Raw genomic sequence first — 24000 nt, 5'->3', positions numbered from 1 at the left:
ATAAGATTGTATGAGTCAAAACTTGTGATCAAGTGCTAGAAAAATATAGGAACAAATATAGATTAATATAACTTCTAATGGCAGATCTTTCATTTAATGAATAGTCTTGATTGACTACAAAATTACAATATTTTACAAGGCAAATTTTTCAAAAAATTCCTTCCAGAGGATTTCCCTTGAAATCCCGCAAGGGCGGGGGGGGTGTGAGGGGCTCAAAGGTTATTTTCCCCCCTCCCCAACCCCCCCTTGAACCCCCTGCAACAATAGGTGGGGGGAAAGGCCCCCCACACTGCCTCATCAGGGACTGGGATCCAAACGCAGCTGAAACAATACCTCTGAATCAAGAAGATAATCAGGCTCCACACCCAACATGATGAGAATCGAGATGTTGTAACTTGTGGACTTATGGTTAATGAAAATTATAACTACTAGATGATTGATGTCATATGGTTTAATCTATGTGTTAATGTTTTTTTTTATAACCAATTCATCATTCTGCATGATTTTGTTGATATATATGCATCAAAATATATCAAAATATATATTATACAAAAAATATTCCCAAAATTGCTCTCAACCAGAAAACTTCTGAAAATTGTTGCTCCTTGCTCCTACTTCTAAACAACTTTGGACTTGTTGCACTCAAATTGTCAAAGTTCCAAGGAAGCGGAAGTACCAACTTTTTTCAGCAAGGATCAAATCACATATCAGCCAATGTTGTGAACATCTCGATAACATCCCGATTTTATCTCGAAATCACAATTATTTGGCCTAGCCAATGTTTGCTGATTTTTACTGATATTTTCCTAATTTTTATGATTTTTTAGTTTCCCGGACCCTTGCTGATTTTATCCCGATGCCGATGTTCGCAACATTGATATCAACAGTCCATGTGTCATGGTCATCCCATTCTGCGAGTTATATATTGTAAATGATTCTAGTAAACCTTGACTCTATGTAACAACCTAGGTAAGCCTATAATTTGATGACGAATTCCATCCTAGGAGGTTTTTTAACCTCGTCGATTACTTGTGTTTTTCGACATGGCTAATCAGGGTAGTTTTTCCCCTTCAGCTTAAACGCCAAAGCTAGGGTGAAATTTATTGTCGGATTATCAGGTGAGTCTTAGTTTTTTAGTCGAGTCTAGTGGTTTGGGAATAATTTAAGCCAATTGACTTAATTATTTTATTACAAATCACTTGGTTTACTAGATCATATTGTGTTACAGATGGGTTATATGCCTTAAGGGTCTAAGCCAAATGTGTATTCCTTCTGAGTCTTCTAAATGAAAAATCATATGTATTAGAGGGTTGGTAAAATAATTAAATCCCCTCGGGTAAATCAATTAATTTTTTTGGAAAAATAAAATTAAATCCTAAGTTAGAAAAATAAATAATTAGAGTAAAATTAAAAATCATACTTCCTAAATTTTTGAATCACACTTCCTAAAAATCCTTAAAAATTGAAATTTTTAAGTTCTAGTGCATTTTTACTATTTTTGTCATAATGACCATTTATTTTTGGCAATTTTGGCTTGCTAATCTATGGTTGTTTACTGCTGTAAACTAATAATCAGATCTGAAATATCACTGAATACATCATCACAAAGTGAGCTAAATAAGTTAATTTACATTTGCTGGTTATTGAGATATTTTATGTTTTATGTGTGAGACAAATTTCATGATTTGAAGTGGTTACCTCAGTGCTGTTATAACGTTGATAAAGTCTGAATTTTCTGAATTTTTACTACTGATATAAATTGTTATAGATTTGAAATTGGCTTATCTCATCTTGGCACTCAGAATCTGACACTGATCTTGTTGATTGGCGTAATATCTTGTGTTGATAATCATTGTTGGATAAGTTGGTTACTTGAAATTTTCACTTGTATTTCTTAGCACTTATGTTGTTTAAGATTGTATCACAACATTGTTAAGTACTCTTGCATTAAGACAAATTTCACATAAGTACTTAAGTAACTTAAGAAATCTTAACTCAAGATAATCTCAACCATAATCTCTTGCGTAAGCATACTAGATTTAGATTTGCATTAATAATTTACCTCCTAGCATAAGCTAGGTTGATAGAGATACGGGTAACCCTTTTCACTTAGTTTGAGGGGCCTCAACAATTCTTTGGTGGTTAACACAGTGAACTTGCAGTCGTTAGAGCTACAGTCTCTGTTGTACGGGAGTCATCGGGTGATAGAAGCACAACAAAAGGTATCGTTAATCAGGCCCTAGCCTGCTTCCTGTTGGCCTCCTCCCCAAAACCTACCTTGGAGCACAATGTCTAAATAGTTAAAGGGAAGTTTACATCTAGATTAGGGATTTAACTAAAAATAAACCAAGATCTCTGCATCACACATAGGTCATATGTTTACATATTATTTAGGTTAGTCAATCATCTTAAGTAGTGGGTGTCCATCCGGTCATTTGGTTCCAATTTATTATAAACAAGAATTTTTGACTCCATTAAGGCACTGGTCTCATACTTTAAAATCTAATCTAATCAATAATCTTGCTCAAATTTAACCAATTGGCTATCCCACTCATCCTTGCCTCCCAAACTAGTTGGTTTCCAACTTGTTTTCCTTCATTTCATTCCACAGGGACTAACCCCCATAGCCTGCTATTGAGAGTCAACTAGAACATGGTGAGCGGGGCTCAGAGTGACAACCCTTGTCCTGAGTGTTGTTGCAGTGCTTATACAATCCGGGCGACAAGAGGACCAACTAATGGAGGTCAAACATCCCGAGTGTACATATGTAAGGGGGGAGAAATCTTGAAGGCATGAGTTACCCCTTTGCTTGGCCTACTTTTTCCACCCCATTGGTGCACCTTTTACTTATTTTTAATTTTCTTTTATTTGGTGCATAATTGAGGAGCCTAGGCTTGCTTTTGAGATTTTCCATTACCTCTTAAGGATGAGTTAGTTTATCACTCATTAGGGTTGGGATAATACAAGAGTTTCTTTTTATGGATGAAGCATCATGTGCTTGAATATTTGGGTGATGGCTAATGAGAGGGGTAGAGCTCATGCTAGGTTTTTTCCCACGCGCTAAATAATTGTCCCAACCATTATGATTTTATTTTTCTTTTAGCTTCAACCTCCAAAACTATGTTTTCCAGGGCCAGATTCAAAGATGAGGATGAGAGGTGCCAATCCCAATGACCAATGACCAACAACCCAAAGAATGGATATGAATAGTGGGGAAAGATGGAAAGTGGTAAGTATGGAATATCTTGGACATGCTACTTCAATCAATGTCTCCCCAATAGTGCCATTCCTAAAACCCTAAGGCCTCAGAGGAGGTCCCACTGGCCAAAGCCAAAGACTAACCTCCTAGGAGAAGTGAGGGAACAAGAATGCAATAAAGATTGGTCAATTATCTAGTTTGTCCCTTGATCCATATTAGTATGCCCATAACATTAAGTGAAATCACATGATTGCAAAATGGTTAAAGTACCCACCGATGGTTGACCCACCTTCCTTCAAGAAGGAATGCTGGATAGGAGAGAAACCTAACCAGAGCAAAAAGTGGAGGATCCTGGCACCAAGTTATGTGCTGATCGTATATTGTTGTTGACTGGTTGGCCGCCCAATGAGGAGAATAAATTTCTCCTATGGGTTTCCCACTTTTTTGGTGTGTAACATGGCCAAAATAAAATGTCTATGTACCCCTGCTGAAATGGGGGTTAACAGGGTCTAAGAGGCAAGGTCATATGAGCTTATTTCTTTGAAAAACATGGTTGTTTACAGCAAAAATAAACATGATACAGCCACCTATTTATTGCTGTTTACAAATTCCAGAATTTAGATCTAAGTCTTACTGATGGAAATTTCAGCAAATATGTAATAGGAGGATGTCTATAACATGATGTAGAGAATTTCCATCCAACTTTAATCATGAAACTTCATTTCAATTCAATAATTTCAGCCATCAATGATGTATAAATTTAAGGAGGAAATTATCCATCCATAAACTCTCATAGAAAAGGGAAAACAATAACCAAATTAAGCTGACACTTTGAAGAGATGAAAGTTCCAGCCATTGCATTTCACAAATTTGTTCTAAAAGTACACCTCAAGCTCCAAACAAACCACAATAATATGCCAAACATTATTCTAGTGTGTCTCCACGAAGGTTCAACATACATTACAATAGGAGCTCACATGCTAGAATTTAAACTTGTGAGCTACATTATCTCTCAATGACCAGTGACTCTCTATGCTTGCTTCATTATGCTTGAATCAGATCTAAAGTGTTAGTGTGTTAACTAAAAAAACTTTCTCGAATTCCCGTAAATTAGTTGTTATTTTTTTTTGTATTGAGACATCAAAATGGTAAAGTGATGCAAGAATTTAAACTTGTTTTCCTCTGTATGTCTTAATCTAAATGAAATTGTAAAAACTTAACTTTTGTTTATTTGTAGTGGATACACTACAGATGGTATCTTAAGAGCTTTGCGGGGTGAACGTATAGGCACTCTGTTCCACAGAGATGCTCACTTATGGTTACCAGTCAAAGACATCAGCGCTCGCCAAATGGCAGTTGCTGCGAGGAATGCCAGCAGGAATTTGCAGGTTAAACTTTGGACAATATCCATTTCAGATATTCTGTTTACCCATAGATGGATAAATTACCAATGGCTTTAGAATCCTCCATAAACTTCATCGTTTGCTGTATCGTCAAGATTGTAATATCTTTTGGCGATCAACATAGGCTTCCATGTCCTTATAACTAATATTTCAAGGAATTGCAGGGTCTTTCCTCTGATGACCGAAAGAAGATTCTACATGACGTCGCCAATGCTTTGGAAGCAAATAAAGATTTGATAAGGGTAGAAAATGAAGCCGATGTATGTGTTGCACAACAAATTGGCATTCCAAAGTCTATGATTTCTCGATTGACACTAAAGCCTGGAAAGGTAATTTAAAATTAATAATTTCTGAGACTAAAGCCTGGAAAGGTAATTTAAAATTAATAATTTCTGATTTTATTTGATGCTATCTATGCCCTTATGACTGAAAATGTTATTAAGTAAAGCAAACAGTTTTCATTTGCACCTGTTCTGGGAGTAATATATATGAGAAATTTCAATCATACGCTTGGTATGTAGGTATCTGATTTGGCAAAGTCCGTACAAATGCTTGCTGATATGGATGACCCAATTGGTCAAGTTCAGAAAAGAACAGAGGTAAGTGTGAAGTTTCTTTTTCTTTTTTCGAAGCAACCCACTTTTAACTTAATACTCATTGTGAAGATTACAAATTGTGAAGAGTTTGTAAAATTTAATAAATCAAATTGTAATTTGTTTCCTAGTAAACACCCAAACGTGGGGAACATTATGTTTAAGCGGTCAGGTTGTTTTCATATTGTTGGTTAGTCGTTTTCTATGAAATAATCTATTTTTTGGTTCCCATTGCTGAGGTCATATCTGTCATTTTAAGGCTTCTGATTAGTTAGAATACAGTTGGCAGATGGCCTTATATTGGAGAAAACAACATGCCCCTTGGGTGTGCTACTTATTGTTTTTGAGTCTCGACCTGATGCTTTAGTTCAGGTATCATCTTTCAAAAAGCATTTTTTATCTTTTTTTTAATAAAGATTACTTCAGATATTGGTGCAATCATATCTGAATTTTCACTTACATCAACTTAATTACAATTTGCTTTGGTTTGATTATTTTCTTGTCTCACCTATGTTATTGTGGGTTGTTTTATAGATAGCGTCATTGGCAATCCGAAGTGGAAATGGCCTTCTTCTGAAGGGTGGGAAAGAAGCAGTTCGAACAAATGCCATTTTGCATAAGGTATGTGCCATTTCGAATATGGGTACTGTTATTGTTGCAGAAGACATTGTTCTCTCTCTCTCTCATGAATGCCGACATGAATAGTTGTTTGGTTCCATTTTATGCAGGTTATCACTGAAGCATTACCTGAATCTGTAGGAAAGGAGCTTATTGGCCTTGTAACTTCAAGGGACGAAATTCCAGATCTTCTTAAGGTGTTGTTTGGAGATTTGGACTTACATTTTTATGTTTACTTTTCTAGATAAAGCTTTTAGTATAATATTTCTCTTCTAAGTTTGGAAGTTCATCTCTTCTCTTTCAGCTGGATGATGTTATAGATTTAGTCATACCAAGAGGCAGCAATAAGCTGGTATCAAAAATCAGGGAATCAACGAAAATTCCTGTGCTTAGTCATGCTGGTAGTACTTCTCTTGTGATGTGTTTTGGTTCCTATATGTATGGAAATCATTATGCCTAAGTTAATTCAATAGCATGCTATATTCTAGAAGCTGGCTCTGAAAATTAATAGTTTTATAATTTATTGCTTCCAGATGGTGTCTGCCATGTATATGTTGATAAAGCAGCCGATTTGGATATGGCAAAACACATCATTCTGGATGCAAAGACAGACTATCCCGCTGCTTGCAATGCCATGGTGATGACGCAATTAAAGTTGTCTGGCTAAATACAAAAGTTCTCTACTCTGAGTTATACTTATGCCATGTAAGTCTCATGCTTGTGCAATTTTCAGGAAACACTTCTTGTACACGAAGAGTTGGTGAAGAGTGGGGGGCTTGACGAGCTTATTTTGGCATTACAAACAGCAGGTTTTTTTTTGTGATTTTTTTAAAGTGGAGGTCTTAACAGATATGTTTTAGGATTGTTGGCTAAGGAATCTTCTGAATTTCTATTGTAGATTTCATCTAATCTCACAGTCATCCATTTTGTTTTGAAGGGTGGTTGTGAACATTTTGCACATTGTGTTTTGTTCACTGTACAAAGTAGAATCTCTCTTTATGCAGATTATAGCTACTGTTAATCTTAAGTCCACAAAGAGACACTTCTAATAGCAGGAGATACTTTCATAGGCAGTTTAATGCCAACATTCTGATTTTGAAGCATTCTGGTATATGTAGTTGTCACCCATCTTTGTTGATGCTCCTGGGATAATATGGCCAAACCTACAAGGTTTATCTGGTTTTGATGGCTCTAGATCCTCTCATATGAGTCCATTCCTTGGCCATATAGTATGGGGTGTGAGAGAATACCTTAGTACCTCGGGAGCCTTGTGCCTCATGAGCACTTTGGAAATCATATTAATTTGCTTGGGATTTTCATAGGCTTGGTGCAGCCTATGAAATAAGGGTTGAAGATGGATCCAACCAATTATCAGACAATCATGGTAGGTCATGCAATCTGCAAGCTATGCTACTGCCCTCCATTTGTAGCTAGCAAAGCAGCTTGATACACATCACTTGCAAGCTAGAGCATGGGTAGCTTTTCACCTTGGGCGTTGAATTATTCATTAGATACTTACCCTCAAAGACATGATTAGGGAGGCAAGGCACTGGTCTTTGAAAGTGATTGACACAATTTAGAGGGAGGCCTTGTCACAGTGGCTTTGTGACATTGGCATATCAAAGATCCTCATCACTATGATTATGCATCTTTATGAGTCCATCCATAGCCATCTCTATACAACACATGGTTTATCTAAGTTCATCTAGAGCACCATCGAGGTGAAGTAAGGATGCTTTCTTTCTCCTCTTCCTTGTTTGAAATATATATTAGTGACATAGGGTCTTTCCTTTGTGAACACATCCAACTCTTTAATCCCAACTTCTAGCTAAATGGCTATGGGAGGATTCCCTATGCGAATTGCTTCTCCCAAGAGGTTAGTAGACCAGTGCCATAAAATGGGGTCTAGGATGAAGAGAGGAGTTAATTCTTTCTAATTATATTAATCTGGAAATGATATACGTGCAGAAAATAGTGCAAACCAGCAATGAAATTTACTCTAAACTTAAGGTATACAACTTGTAAACAACTCGAAAGAGAAAATAAATTAATATTTTTACAAATATAGAAGTAATCCTTGAAGTGTACCTTGGTAAGGGGATGTCCTATGTTATTTTTCTTGCTGTCCTGTGACTGTAGCTTTGAGAGAACACACAAAAAAAAATGCAAAAACAACAAAGTAAACCCTTTTTTGAGGCCACCCAAAAGTCTATGCACATTCTAGATTAATGATCTAGGGGTGGGGGAAGCTAGGACAACAATGATAGATCAATTTGACCCATACTAAGCTTTTAATCTACAACAAGTGTCCGTTTCCAGCAAGTTGGAAACTTATTGCAGAGGTCTTGGGATCAAATTACCGTTGGGTGACAACCTAGAAATTTATTCCAGCTAATAATTTAACCTTCTAATGGTTGGAATAAGCTCTAGATAGCTCCAAACATTGATATAAACTTGAGAAACAAATTTGGAAACTAATACAATGGTTTGGATGATATATGCTTACATGGAAATGCCCCTTGCACCTTGAATATTGCTAGATCTGGAGTGTATATTGTTGTAAGTTAATGCATATTTGTAAAATAGACTCGATATACCTTGAGAGATATGTGTGTTTAAAGCCTAGGAAGAAGGTATATCTCTCCCTTGGATTGAATATAAACTGTAGCTTAGAACCCCAAGGGTTAACTTGTGATCTTGAGATACAAATATTAGAAAGTGCAAGCTAGTAAATTTTTTTGTTTTTTTTTTTTAATTTCTATAAAACAAGAAAATAAAAGATTTTGAGATTTTTAAATAATATGGTTGTTGAGATATGCTTACCTTGGTCAAATATTACATTCTGATTGCCGAGGTTTGAATCACAACCACTTCTAAGTTAGTCTTGCACTTTGGACAAGAGATGAGCTTGGCGTCAAGAAGACTAATCACTCCCACCTTTGTCTAATATAGCTGCATAAGTTTCTAGATCCAGCTTGGAGCTGCTTCTAGCGAACATTAGGGGAATTTTGAGGTCTGAAATGGGCCTCCTAAGAAAACTGTACAACCAAAATAAACTTTATAAGAACCAATAGGATTCAAGATGATGATGTCAACCATGGGGGATGATTCACCATTTTTGGAGTAAAAAAGTAAAAAGGTTAAAAAATAATAAAACTACTTTTTCAACTCTTATTTTCAACTTATTTCACTAAGGTTTTACTCAAATTTCGAGCGGGAGTACTTGTTGGATGCAAAATTTACCTCATCCAAGGAGTACCCATGTTGCATACTTTCGACGGACCTTTCTACATGAAAAATGAGAAATACATGAAAAATGTGATTGCAATCATGTATTTCTCATTTTTTGTGTAGCAAGGTCCATCAGAAGTATGCAACATGGGTACTCCTTGGATGATGAATCAAATTCTGCATCCAACGAGTTTTGTCGCTCGAAATTTTAGTAAAGAGCGGGAACCAAAGGGACCAACCATGGCTGACCATAATAGGCCTAGGACACCTTAATACAAAACTTCACATGGCCTACAAGGCTTTAACTTGCATCCATTGCACTTACAGTTGTGTTCTAAAAAGTAATTGAAAGACCATATGTACCCCTATTCAAATGTGGGGTAACATGTCCATGCCCAAACCTTGGACCAAGAGATCTCCATGAAGTATGAGGATGACATTTTAAGTCAAAAAACAATCTCAAAAAACCTAATAGCTGCAATATCGTCCAATAAAAGTGGCAGCCTCCTTCAAAGCAGCTTAATAAAGGGCTCAAATAATGCTCCAACAATTCCATTTAATGATCGAAAAGACAACCCATGGATATGTTGCATGAAACTTTTAGGAACCTGGTGTTTTGGGCTGTACATGTACCTGAAACTCCGAAACTCCGTTGAAACTCAGACGAAACTCAACCATCATATAATCATCTATGAGAGTTAATATAGACTTGGTTTTCCTTCAAAATTGTCATCTATGGGTGTTATTCCCCTTTTTCTTGCAAGATAATGCGTTATTCACTTATTTATATTTTTTTATATATTTATATACATATATGATGTTTCAACTAACGTTTCCATTTTTGAGAGTTGACGTTTCTATACGTACTTGTTTCGGAAACTCTGAAACGTTTCGGTGTTTTGTGCAACTTAGGCTCATGGTCATACCTTGGGCCAAGGCACTTCATGAAGCATGGAAGATGCCTTGATAGGTCAAATTTCAGCCAGCAAAGTGATGTCAAGGTACCAAGGGGTTGACCCTCCAAATCAGTTCACATAGTCTTCAATCAATGCATCAAGGCAAGTCTACATTATATGAGTCTCATGGATTGACACCTCACATCTACATCATCCAATAACCCATCTAAGCAGTCAATGAATCCGCACAGTTGTGATAGCCCTTACAAGTGCAAATCAGCCCTCAAAAGATGTCACAATAGCTCATGAAATGACCAATAAGAACAACGTTCTCAATTCCTCCATGTGGCATGCCAAGGAGATGCCCATGTGTCCACAAGCTGCTCTTAAGTTTCCTCGGTAGGTGTGACCAGTGCAGCAGTGCCTTGGAATATGTGAAGTGCCTTAAACAACATGAGCTGCCTTGGGAAACATGAAAGTAGCCAAAAATCAGAATGCAACCAGATTACGATGGAAGGTTATTCCATGTCACTAACTGCCTCATTCACTAAAAAATTTACTATGGGTATCCCTGCTAAAAGGAGGGGTAACAGAACCCATCTAGGAAGTTCAACATTTATTTAACAAATTAAAACATATATATCAGTTACACACTAGTGTAATCATGTCAATAATTGTAATATGGATGTGATACAGTTACAGATTAAGGGATGCATTGGAAAACATCTTTCAAATGGGTTTTATTTGAGTGATAATACTTTCGAGCTATTCCAAAAATATATTATACTTGGATACTTCTGGAACCCTAAAGAATGTCATTTAACTGATTAAATAACATGGGGATCTCCGCAAATAAATTGACTCCAAAGTGTACACGGGTTCTAAATGACTTTGACCAAGTTGAACTTTCTGTTTGTTTCAAGTATTTCTTCTCAAACGTGCTGTCAGATGCAAATGATTGGCCAAAAGCCGATATGTTCATTCTTTCAGTCTGGGATTTATTTACCATCAATTTCACAACTTTCAATATAGCATTAATAACTACCAAATCAACAGGTTTGTCTTAATCTACAGCGTTCTAAGGGAATCTAGCTGTCTAAAACAAAAGATATACAATTATTTAAATTCCATCAATCCTTGAATGAAATTACAGAAAAGTGTGAATGAAGTCTAAAATATACACACGTTCATTGTTAGTTGTAACTGTGCATAGCTTTGATTTCATGGTTTGGGTACTATGGCATGTTTGATTTTTCATTCATGCGTTATCGTCAATTTGAAAAGCTGGTCATTTGTAGACTGTGTATGCCAAAAAATACTATTTTTCATTCTAGCTTCATGCTGTCCTTCCATTCTTTTAAGAACTTCAATTTGATTTCTCCATGTAGGTGTAAAACTCTATGGTGGCCCAAAGGTCACTGATCTTCGAAATATTCCAAGTGCAAATAACCTCCATTATGAATATAGTTCCATGGCATGTACTTTGGAAATAGTGAAGGATGTTAATGCGGCTATTGCTCATATTCATGAGCATGGAAGGTACTTTTCACAACTTAGCGTGGTAATGACTGTGATTCTGGCAAATGATTTATTTGGGATGCAAGAAAGGGTGCTTTTTGTGAAATATGTCTAATCAAAAGAAAGCACTTGTGCTGTAAGTCTGTTACTTTAAGTCTTTAGTTGTAAGTAATAAATGGCATGAATCTTGAGAGGATTTTTTCTATGGTAATTCAGACTAGTAATATTATAAGTGGGTGTCTTTTCAGTGCACACACAGATTGTATTGTTACTGAAGATATCGATGTTGCAAGTGTTTTCCTGCATCAGCTAGACAGGTATGGAATTTATATGTTTTTAACCAATTATATTTTTAGTTTTTGTTCTCAACAATTGAAACACAGGTAAACAGTAGAAATATATAATTATGGAATTAACATGCAGTGCATAGCTACTTAAAATCAAATACATGAGTATTATCATCAATCCAATGCATTGTCTGCATAATACATAGCCTTGTATTATTAGGGAATGCTGTGGCTAACTCCTAGACCTGCCAATGGAGGCCCTCCAAAGGCCAACGACAGGTCTCCATCACCGCTCCATCAAATAAGCAGCTAAAAATGAATTCAAAGTTCACATGCTGCCATGTAAACATAGCAGAAGAGGACAAACTCTAGTGCGTCGAGGCGTATTACATGATAGGCAATATAATAACATCCAGGGCCGTGCCCGATGACATGGCTGCTGCATCCATTCTAGTTAGAATTTCACATTGACCCCTATGTGACAAATTCAGGTAATAAATATTATTTTGTATCAGCTGTAGGCATGTCTAAAGGTGGGGCCTTTACAAACGTAGTTGAAACCAAACACATTAAATATGTATTTTCCAATTTCTATCATTTAGGTTGTCCATGGATGCCTTTATTATCCTCGATGCATGATGTCTTCTAGACTTTATGAAAGGAAAAAGGAAAATTGGGGTAATGAATATTTTCATAATGTCAATGATAGGCTCATCTAAGGGTGGAGCCTATACAGTATAGTTGAAACCGAAGTTGCACAATATGGGGAAACGGGTACAGGTACGAAACGTGACCTCCGCCCACCTCCCCCCCCCAAGTTTTGGAAATGGGGAAATGCGATATATATATATATATATATATATATATATATGTGTGTGTGTGTGTGTGTGTTTTAGGACATTTAAGAAATGTTATGTGCAATCATAAAGCATACATGATACATTATTACATTATGATTAAATTGTCCAATGCCAATGCATAAACTATGAGTCTATCAATTATACATGTCACATAATGATGAAACATACTAACATCACATTTACTCATGAATGACCATGTAATGAAATCAGCAATATCCAAAAACAAACTTGATAATTGAGGTTTATTATAAATATATATCCAAAATCGGCCTTTATTATATATATGAGGCTGCAAGTACAATAGAGACTATGAGACTACAAGTACTATAAAGCAATGTTGCACTAATTGTTATCGGGATTAATTCGGCGCGGGGAAAAAATCGGAAAAAATCGTAATAATCAAGAAAAAATCAGTAATAATCGAGAAAAAATCTTTTGGTACAAAAATATTCATTTTTTTTTCAAATTTTTTAATATCTAAACCATCTACAACATAAAATAAATACATTGACACATAAATATGATAAAAGAACTAATATATTAAATGTTTAATATCATTTCTAGTGCTAAAATTACACATAACAGTGAATCATGTCCTGAATAGTAAGTCCGGACTCCCGAGTCCCAACTCAGCCTCAAAATATCAACAAAAAATATAATAATGTATCTCATGAGTCATAATGTCATATACAATGAAATGAACAAAATAACTGAAGTCTAATACTATTGATTTCCTCTACCCCTCTTGTGAGAAAATGCCATAGCTTTCCCCTTCCCTCTAGATGTAGATGCTGGCGTTGGTGGAGTTGGCAGTGGAGTCTGTTGTGCTCTAGAAGCTGAAGAACTAGGAGTAGGAGCTATAGGAGGTAGACCACGTCCTCTACTAGTGGCAGGGGTAGCCCATGCAGGTGGTGTCACCTCCTCCTCCTGTTGCTCCAACTCCTCCTCCTCCTCCCCCTCCACTACATCCTGCACTAACCAATCATCAACAGACTCCATGAGAGGCCTCTCGGCCTCAACACTCCATGCAGTAGTGGTTTCAATCCCATCCAATGAGATGGCCTCCATATCAGGTGTCCTCCCAAGTTGCCTCACCCACAATCAAAGATTGTAGTAGACGTAGACCATGTCATTAAGTTGCTGGGACTCCAACTTGTACAAAGATCATGAAATAATAATTATAAAAAAATATTGTTTAATGAATTCAAAAATTTATTTGGAAATTTGCAATATTTTAAATTTTTAAGTGTTAACCTGTTGCGCTTCTTGTTGTGTATTTTTTCAAATACACTCCAGTTGCGCTCACATCCTGAGGAGCTACATGTTTGGCTGAGGATTCGAATGGCAAGCTTTTGCAGAAGGGGTACCCTGGCACCATACATTCTCCACCATGCATCTACAACAAAATTACAAATAAAATTTTAAATAAACATAAGAAAAAAAATGGAATTTGAAGAGACAATGAAATTTGAAACAAACTAAAAAATACCTGGCATTTTAATCGTCTTATTAGTCACAACCATGTCAAAGCCAAATGTGCCACCTGCCATCCTATATGTCTCAATTTCTTTAGAGATTTCTGTACGTTCTGCTGGAGATCGCACCATCTTCTGGACACAGGTTAAGAATCCATCTATGATCTTAACATCAAATACGAACCCACATGCATAAGAAAATGCGGGGTTCAGGAAAATCCCAGCAGCATGAATGGGACGATGGAGTGTGTTGTTCCATCATTCATCAATCACTCTCCATAGGAGGAGTTGTCTCTGAAACCCCTCATCTCCCTTATCATCATAGTAGGCCCAAATGGATTCTTTGGCCTTGTCCATGGCCTCATACAAATAACCCATTGCGGGCTTTTCACGATCAACTAACCGAAGAACATTTACCAAAGGTTCAGTAACGGAGCACACCTCCTGCACTCCCGCCCAGAAGTCTTCTTGGTATAAAACTAGTCTGCATATGGCCTCTCCCTCTGGTTTGCGACTCATTGGCAAAGCATGCCACTCCTCTAAAAGAAACATTCTTTTCACATCCCACATAGAATTCAAAAAGGATTGAAGAGATGAAATTGATGGCAAACCGTGTAATGGTGGGGTGCACCAACCCTTTGTTGTTGGTGAATCTTCTCATCAAGCTGAGCACAAATGTATGATTATATATAAATTTTGTAATGCTTTTGGATGACTCAACAATATCTTTCACAAAGGAAATTTTCCCTATGTCCTCCAACATCAAATCAATACAGTCTGCAGCACAAGGTGTCCAAAATAAAGTAGGATGCTTGTCCATAAGCATCCTTCCAGCAACAACATAATTTGTAGCATTGTTCGTTATGACTTGGACAACATTTTTTGCACCCACCTCCAAAATAAACACATCCAACAAATCACATAAAGTTCTTGCATCTTTGATTTGTGCAGATACATCAACAGATTTGATAAACATAGTCCCCTTGGGACAACTAACCAAGAAGTTTACAAGGGTTCTCCCCTTTTGGTCAATCCAACCATCTGACATCACAGTGCATTCTGTTTGTGCCCATGATCCCCTAAAATCCTCCAATCTTTTAGTGCAGTCAAGCTTTTCATTTTGAAGAATCCGGCCTCTCATGTCATGATAAGAAGGGATTTTGTACCATGGGCCAACAATTGCAATAGCATCAACAACAGGCTGGAAAAATGGATTATTCCTTACAATACTGAAAGGAATATCACTCCAATGGAGAAATTTTGCCAGCAACTTGTCAGCTTGTTCTTTCTCAGTTTTTTTTAGCATTGAACTGATAGATGGCTGTGAACCAGGTGTGGTTCGAGGAACAAAAATTGATGAGGCAAATATCGGGTTGGTTGATGTTGCAGTAGAACCACTGCCACTTCCTTGTTCAACTGACTTTTTTAGTTGCCTCTTCATTTCTGCTTTGGCCTCTCTATTGTGATTTAAAGTTTTTAATGCTTTCATGGCTCTTTGGATGAGTTTAGGATTTGCCTATGTGCAAGGCCCTACATCAAATCCAGGGATTGGAGCAAGGTGATACTTCAATCTGTACACCCCCCGGACATATGGTGCCCACAAAACTTGCAAGACAAGTTCATTCTATCATTCGGAGCATCAGGTTCACCAAATTCCCAGAAAGGGTCCAATTTCCTTGGCATGTTTGATTTTTAACTTTGAAGTTGAAAACTTGAATGGTGTTTCGGTGAACCTATGGGAAAATAAGGATTACAATTTAGTATTTACAAGTTACAAACTTACAATCTAGTATTTTACTTTTTACATTGTACAAAAACTAAAAAAAAAATACATACAATTTAAGAAACCCCATTCCAAACCCAACGAAAAAAACTAAAAAAAAATACATTGGACAAATGTCAAAAACCCCATTCCAAACCCAACCAAAAAAACTAAAAAAAATTACATTGGACAAATGTCAAAAATCCCTTTCCAAACCCAACCAAAAACATAGAAAAAAACAAAAACAAAGTTACAAAACAATGAAAACACAAAACGTAGGTGCCCATACCGGTTTTATGGAGATAATGTGTCTCCTCCTTAGCTCACTCTTCGATTTTCTCCTCTAGTTAGTTGATTTAGCTCCAAAATTTCCAAGTCTCCAAGTCTCCAAACCCCAGCGCGCCTTTCGCTGTGCAAATGACCAAAAAAATCGCGTTTTTCTCTTTAAACACGCATTTCCCGATGGTCCCGCGATTTTTACCAAAAAAATTGGCTATATATATATTATATTTATTTATTTTTGATTTTATTGCCCGATTTAATTGTGGTTTTGAAAAAATCGCGATAAAACGATAATATCGCGATTTTTTTCCGATTAGTGCAACACTGCTATAAAGTATAAAGACTAAAGGCTAATAGTCTTCAATCTCCATCCTCATCATCATAATCCATGTCAAAATAGAAGAAGTATGCTCAACAGTGGATGGTGGAGTTGAAGAAGATGATTGGCCAATTCCACTTTTAGGCTCTTGATCCTCAATATTCAGGGAAGTAAGAGAGAGCTCCAAATCACGAGTTTTTGGATCCACATCTCATTCTCTTTTTCTTGCTGTTGAAATCTCCTTTTCTCACTATTGAAAACACCCTAGCTGAAACCATTGCTCTCTTAGTCTTTTCTCCTTGCTAAAATCACCCCTTTCCAAGTGATATGACTTGCTCAATTTGTATGATGAGGGAATGAGGCGAGAGTCTTTCTATAACTTGCGAGATCCATCTAGAAACATCCACACAATATTTAATTGCCAAATAAAAAAAGAAAAAGAAAAACACAGAAAAAAGGTTATTTTTCCTAGAAACGTGGTCGTATGACCTTGAAACGCATTTCAAGCCATACTGGGCCACGTTCAACCTCACAAAACATGCCAGTATGACTTGAAACACGTTTCAAGGCCATCCCATACGTGTTTCCGAGTTTCCATTTTGTTTTTTGCTGGAAACGACCTCCTGCACAACGTTTCTTGCAACATAGGTTGTTAAAATTGGCAACTAGGGCCAAACTCCATGTGGGTCATCTTATTAATCGTAGCTGATATTTTTCTTGGATCCCTCTCATCGAGAGGTGTAGGATGGATCTAAAGACCATCCGATTCCGATAAGTATTCATGGAGATATGAATTTATTTGTTTTATGGGACAATTCGTCAAGGTCGGCCAACAACCAAACAAACGCCACTTGTGCTCAACGTTTTAGTATAAATAGAGGTGGCCTTCAAGTCATTTCTACACACTCACTTGGGATCTCTTCCTCTCTACTTGTCTTTGGGTTTTAGTAGGAGGAGAGATCCTAAGGGATAATGCTGCCTTGATGGAGAAAGGATCTACGCTGCCCTAATAGAGATCTATGCTGCCCTAATGAAGAAGCCCTAGACACAGAAAGGAAGGGAGATCCAGAATGGTGAAGGCAGCCTACATAATGCAGCAAGGAAAGATTTAATTGCTGGTCTAGAAGAGACCCCATCCGCTGTCCTAAAAGGCACCTATACACAGCCCTAGGGAGAGAGACCTATATGCCGATCAAAAGAGCCCTAGCCATAGTTCTGTTCGTGCCCTAGCCACAGTCCATATACGCCCTAATTGCTGGCCTTATTCTGCACTAAGATATTGCTCTACATCCGCAATTCAAGAAGACTCTTATACGCTAGAAATAGGAGGCCTTATCTCCCTAGACGCAGTCCTCTAATACGCTATCTCAAGAGGCCTCTATGTTCCCCTAACCGCAGTCCTCAAAGGCCTTATCTCCCTAGACGCAGTCCTCTAATACGCTATCTCAAGAGGCCTCTATGTTGCCCTAACCGCAGTCCTCAAAGGCAGTCAATGAGAGTTCTATGCAGCAAGTATATGCTGGAAAGGGGAGCCCTTAACACAGTAAAAAAGAAGACTATTCAAGCATGCCCCAGCCGCAGCCATGGAGGAGTCTTTCCTCAGCTAAAAGATGCCTAATATGACCTCAGATTTGGACAGCAACAACGTCAAGCTTCAGGCAGATGAGGAAGGTCTGAAAGTGGCTTGTATGACATGGAGAAGAGTGCTGAAGGGTATACGTTGAAGTCTGTCCAGGAAGGCAACATATGTTAGAACTGTGCTGATAATAGTACAGTCACTTGGATGGAGAAAGGGGTGCTATTTAAGATTTAAGATTTAAGAAAAAGTGGCTTGTGATATTTAAGATTTTACTTGTCAACTTTGTTACTTTGTAGTTTTGCATGGAAACAGAGATTTGAAATTGTCCATCTCCAATATCCTGGCATTGAAATATTGTTTCGTATGGCTTTTGTCTTACAAGATGATGTGCACAAAAAGTGGATATATTGCAGGATCTGTCCACCTGCTCTACTGCTAGAATACAAAAAATAAGCTTAGCTTAACCTTGGTTTTTTGTATGTATGATCTTGCCAGTCAAATTTGTTACTTTTGTAGTTTTACTTGGAAGCAGAAATTTGAAATTGTCTGTCTCCGAAATCAAGGCATGTAAACCATGTCTCTAACTGTTTTCTTCTTAGAATATGATATTCTCAAACAATGGACATGGTTCAGGTTGCAGACAGCAACTGGCATTCTTCTTATGCTGCTGAAACAAACTAATTAGTACCATATTTTTCTTCCCTTGCTATTCCACTTGAATGATGATTATCAGATAGTCTTCCTCACTGCGTTTGTTCATTTTGTTTATGACAGTGCTGCAGTGTTTCATAATGCAAGTACACGATTCTGTGATGGTGCTCGCTTTGGTCTTGGTGCTGAGGTGACATATACAATCCTTTCTAGGTTATAACTTGGACAATGATTCTCTGTTAGGTAGAGCTAATGTTATTTGCACTACTGAGTCCTATTTTCTGCATAAAACTTGAGCAGGTTGGAATAAGTACCAGTAGAATCCATGCTCGGGGACCTGTTGGAGTAGAAGGGCTTTTAACCACACGATGGTATGCACTTTGCTATGGAAGTAAATATATTTTACCTCCATTATTTCAGAATTATTCTCTAGGATGTAATTACTGACATGAGCTATATTTTCTGGAATAATTCAGCAGTGATAGTGCTTTATGAGAATGGTGTTTCATTTGCTGGACCAGTGCAGGATTTGCATATTACTTAAATTATTAATGTCTTCCCTGTGAACATCTGTTTTCCAGGCTACTGAGAGGCCATGGCCATGTTGTGGACGGGGATCATGGGGTAACCTTCAATCACAAAGAGCTTCCTTCTGATGTTGAGTTGGAGCACTTCATGGGTAGAAAAAGTGCCAATGGCGGGGTCTATGCATCTCATCATCATGTACATGGTAACCATGCCAATGGCATATGAAAAATGAGGAAGCTAGTATAGCATACGCTTTTTTTCTGTAGAAGTTACTACCATTCAAGCTAGATGATGTTGTAGACACAACGATATTCAATTACCATTGGGAAATGCCCTTTGGATATGTATTCGTAAGGGATAATCCCAGTTATTACCTCCTTTGTGTCATTACAAATTTTGTAATTTATGATAAGTCAGTTGGATTGGAGATGAGCTTCTCGCTACATTATGTAAATTGAGGCTCAGTTTCATAGTGTTAAATCATAGGGACTCTTCCTTTGTGTAGTCATTTGCAGTCATCAATAAAATTATCTTATATCCTCTGCTTTTCTTTGCAGATCTTTCTGAATGATCAAAAAGCTGTAATACTTTGTGCTTTGTAGCGTCAGTTTAGTTACACAAGAAGAAATTTATGCGTGTCATATAAGGATGACAAAAAATAGCTCTGATAAACACATTCACTTGAGAAAATGATAAAAAATACATATATATATATATATATATATATATAGAGAGAGAGAGAGAGAGAGAAATAAGTAGAAGGTGCATCTAATAACAGCCATGTTAAAATAAATAAACAGTTTCACATGGCATCTGAATAGATACATGAACTCCACATTTTAATAGTGTTGCATCCAGTTTTAACAATCAAATGAAATATTACGAAAAGTAAACTTACAGAACCCATTTAGCAAATAAGTTAGACTCATTAGCGACACACGATGGTGTTGTTTGTAGCGTAGTAAATGACCTCTTAAAAAGTGAAAGGAAAAACTGTTTAGCGCATGAGCATTTTGTGGTACGAATCCTGTGTAATGTTGCATTGAATGATTTGGGTAAGCGCAAAAGAATGCTTGGAGAGTCATAACAGGGAAGAAAGTGGTCCAAGATTGATGGATAAAGGAACCCTGACCCAAAAGAAATACTTTGGCCCTTTACAAAAATGAGTATTTCCCATTCATGGCTCAAAAAATGAATGATCAAAAGGCTCCAATACTTTGTGCTTTGTAGGGTCAGTTTAGTTACACAAGAAGAAATTTATGTGTGTCATATAAGGATGACAAAAAATAGCTCTGATAAGCACATTCACTTGAGAAAATGATAAAAATTACATATATATATAGAGAGAGAAATAAGTAGAAAGTGCATCTGATAACAGCCATGTTAAAATAAATAAACAGTTTCACATGGCATCTGAATAGATACATAAACTCCACATTTTAATAGTGTTGCATCCAGTTTTAACAATCAAATGAAATATTACGAAAAGATAAAATTACAGAACCCATTTAGCAAATAAGTTACTCTTATTAGTGACACACGATGGTGTTGTTTGTAGTGTAGTAAATGACCTTTTAAAAAGTGAAAGGAAAAACTGTTTAGCACATGAGCATTTTGTGGTACGAATCCTGCATAATGTTGCATTGAATGATTTGGGTAAGCACAAAAGAATGCTTGGAGAGTCATAACAGGGAAGAAAGTGGTCCAAGATTGATGGATAAAGGAACCCTAACCCAAAAGAAATACTTTGGCCCTTGACAAAAATGAGTATTTCCCATTCATGGCTCAAAAAATGAACACCAAACAACAGATGGAAGGTTGGTTTGTCCCAATCAACGTTGGCAGTTTCTTCTTTGACCCCTTCATTGGCACATTTGCAAAAGTCACAATGTCCACTTCATTGAACTCAGCTGCCTTCTTTTAAAAAGGTGGTGGCTGGTGAAATATCCCCCTTTCTTCTAGGGATCTCTCTTTCAGATAACATGACCCAAACTGCTTAGACGTGGGTCATGTTATCACTCTAGGAAACTCTCCTAGGTTGCAGCTTGAAGATGCTTGGTAACATATAATCTTCAATATTGTTCTCTGAACTATTGGAATGGATGAACGTTTGGATCAAGCTAGATAACCATTTCAACTTTGTTTTCACTCTAGACATGCATGAACACCCTCAGCTTTACAAGGCTTTAGACCACTAATACTCAATAGTTTGTAGATTCAATGGATAAATGGAGAATACTAACTGTATCGACAGATGCATATATAAACACATATGAATGGCTAGTTACAGGCAGTAAAATAAGTTTGCAAATCTAATTTATCAACGCAGAGATAAGATGACAGTTATTTGACACTAGACACAGAAGAAACATGAACAACCTATTCAATTGAAAATCCAATTTATTAGTGCAGAGATAAGATGACAGTTATCTGGCATTAGACACGGAAGAAATCATGAATAGACTATCCAAGTGCAAACCTAGAACATAAGAGAAATGGATATTGAACATGTAACAACAAAAGAAGCTTGTATTACTGGAATGAAGATGAGAAGTTGCAATGAAAAGAGTATCTACAGTGTCTAGAAGTTGAACCCTTGTTACTCTGATTTTACAAATATTTAAGGCCTGTTTTCAATGCTCTTGAGCCTTCTAAGGCTCGAGAGGTCTTAATCTATCCCTCTGTCTTGTTAACTGTTTGATGCCCTGACTAGGCAAGCATGGCTCGGAGGTTTCTTCTTCCAACGGAAGAGTAACCACATTTTGGTATTTTGGCTACACTGGCAGGGAGCTCTCTCATGCCAGAGATGCCCCATGATCTCTTTGGGTTGATTCGGTTGTGTTGCGCTATGCTTTTTCCCTTTTGGGCCTTTGTTTCTTGGTAATCTCTCTCCCGGACTTTGCTATGTGGTGGAATGGCTCTTCGGGTCTTTGTAATCCCTTTAAAATGCGAACAATGACTGTTTTTCTATTAAACACAGAAAAACGTTGCACACGGTAAAATCCCACGCATCTCTGTTCTTCCAGACTTCAAAAGTCCTTAGATATGGCCTATTCATCTATCGGTTCTTCCCTTAGGGTCGCTATCGCATATCGCAGACAGCCTATCCCTGTGTTCCCTTTGTATTATGAAAATACGTAAAAAAACACTGAAAATACATGAAAAACTTGCTTTAGCGGATCTGTAATATTTTATATTTCATTTCTGAACCCTTTCGGGTCCGGGCCTTATCGCATCGACGCCGCTCCTTGATTTCCTTTGTATTTTGTTATATAACGAAAATACACAAAATACATTAAAAATGGCCTTTCTTGTGGACCTGAAATCTTATGAAATATCATGTATAATACCGTCGGGTCCGGTTCATCGGGTCGCACCAGGCCCATGGTTAGCACTCCTTAATTATCTCTGATAGCGATCCTGCGACGCGATGCGGTCCGTCGATCTGCGCACTTGATTGACGGTCCACATTGCATCGCTGATCGCAATCGCAAGTTCCCCTCAGTCTGTGCTTACTCCGCCGATCCGATCATTGGAGATCGCTGAATGGGGGTGTCTTCCGCTCGACCTTAAGTCCTCTGTGTTGGCCGATTTGCGATTTGCCGCTTAGATCTGGGCCGTTGATCGGCTAGATCTAACGGCTATTGTGCATTGCACTGTGTATGCCTTCAATACATGGTTTTTCACTGTTTTTCATGTGTTTTAGCCTCCCGATAGTGTTTTTCCGCCCTTCCAAGGGCTCTTGGCATGTGATTGTTTCGATCTTTGGATGATCTTAAGCAAATTTTGAAGACTTCAGGAGTGTTTTGGATCCATTTTTGGGCCAAATGCCAACAAGGCTAACACTGGCTCCTTCTGGGGATGAAATCCTCCCTGTGAGGTTTCAAGAATCACAGAACAATGCCTTTCCTATAAAACAAAATCAAATCTTCCTCCTAGTGTTCCATTGGGCATGGAGTCTATTTTGCAATGAAATAAAAACTGGAAAAAACATATTTACAATACCAAGGCTTTAAAGCCTTAAATGAAATAAAGTTTCAAAAACCGCCCATTGACTGGGCCATCAAAAACATCTCCTCCTTCCAGACTGTGCAGAATAAGGGTATTGTTCATCTGATCTTGAGCAACGACAAATAGACCTGTCCATAAGGAATCAAACTTACCATGATTACCCTTCTTTCCCTTCAATGCATCCCATTTGAGAAACCAGTGACCAACTTAGAAATTGTCCACTTGTGCCTTCCTGTCAAAGGTTTCTTTGCTCTTCTTCTGATGGACTTTTGACTTCTCAACCAACTGCTCTCTGATCTGCTATATTTCTACTAGGTTACTCATTCTCCTTGCCATGTCATTTTCTTCAATGGCTTTGTTTTCTTGGTCAATGTGCATTTCAGCAAATTCATCAAAGACTTGTAGAAGCTTTCATCATCAGCTTCAAATACTTTCCAGTATTTGACGTTGTCAGGCAGAGATGGTCTATATTTCACCTCATCTCTATATGCTTTCAGCCTTGGCTGTTTTGCTTGGAAGGTTTTGTTTACCTGTTGAATAATAAGGTCTGCATCTCAAAACACCTTTATACCTTTGATGCCCATTTCTTTAGCAGTGTTTAAGCCCAATATCAAGGCTTTGTACTCTGCTATGTTATTTGTGACTTGAAAAGTCAATTTGAAAGATAAATGAATGCATTCCTGTGTGGGGGACACAAGGACTACACCTGCCCCTGCAGCTTCCTTAGAGCAAGCTCCATCAAAGAACATGTCCGTGTCCCAAATTTGTGGGCCTTCTTCCTCTGTGAT

General features: G+C 37.5%; 1 protein-coding gene across 4 annotated transcripts in view; it reads left to right on the top strand.

The window, feature by feature from the left end:
• Positions 1–19741, top strand: part of LOC149147515 (delta-1-pyrroline-5-carboxylate synthase-like) — a 75856-nt gene extending 56115 nt beyond the window's left edge. For all 4 annotated transcript variants that reach the window (XM_089439837.1, XM_089439836.1, XM_089439838.1 and 1 more), the window contains exons 7-20: positions 4437–4587; positions 4767–4931; positions 5124–5201; positions 5478–5567; positions 5730–5816; positions 5924–6010; positions 6118–6214; positions 6347–6450; positions 6547–6622; positions 11329–11479; positions 11707–11775; positions 18797–18863; positions 18974–19044; positions 19255–19741. In XM_089439837.1, the coding sequence (XP_089295963.1) occupies positions 4437–4587; positions 4767–4931; positions 5124–5201; positions 5478–5567; positions 5730–5816; positions 5924–6010; positions 6118–6214; positions 6347–6450; positions 6547–6622; positions 11329–11479; positions 11707–11775; positions 18797–18863; positions 18974–19044; positions 19255–19426 (1465 nt within the window). In that variant the 3' untranslated portion in view covers positions 19427–19741. The remainder of the gene's footprint in view (positions 1–4436; positions 4588–4766; positions 4932–5123; positions 5202–5477; positions 5568–5729; positions 5817–5923; positions 6011–6117; positions 6215–6346; positions 6451–6546; positions 6623–11328; positions 11480–11706; positions 11776–18796; positions 18864–18973; positions 19045–19254) is intronic.
• Positions 19742–24000: the final 4259 nt, after the last annotated feature.

Source organism: Pinus tabuliformis, chromosome 9 (assembly GCF_031772625.1).
Source record: "Pinus tabuliformis cultivar Carrire ecotype Pingquan chromosome 9, CPIR1, whole genome shotgun sequence".
NCBI classification, from domain to species: Eukaryota; Viridiplantae; Streptophyta; class Pinopsida; order Pinales; family Pinaceae; genus Pinus; species Pinus tabuliformis.
This window is presented reverse-complemented; position numbering and strand designations above follow the sequence as displayed.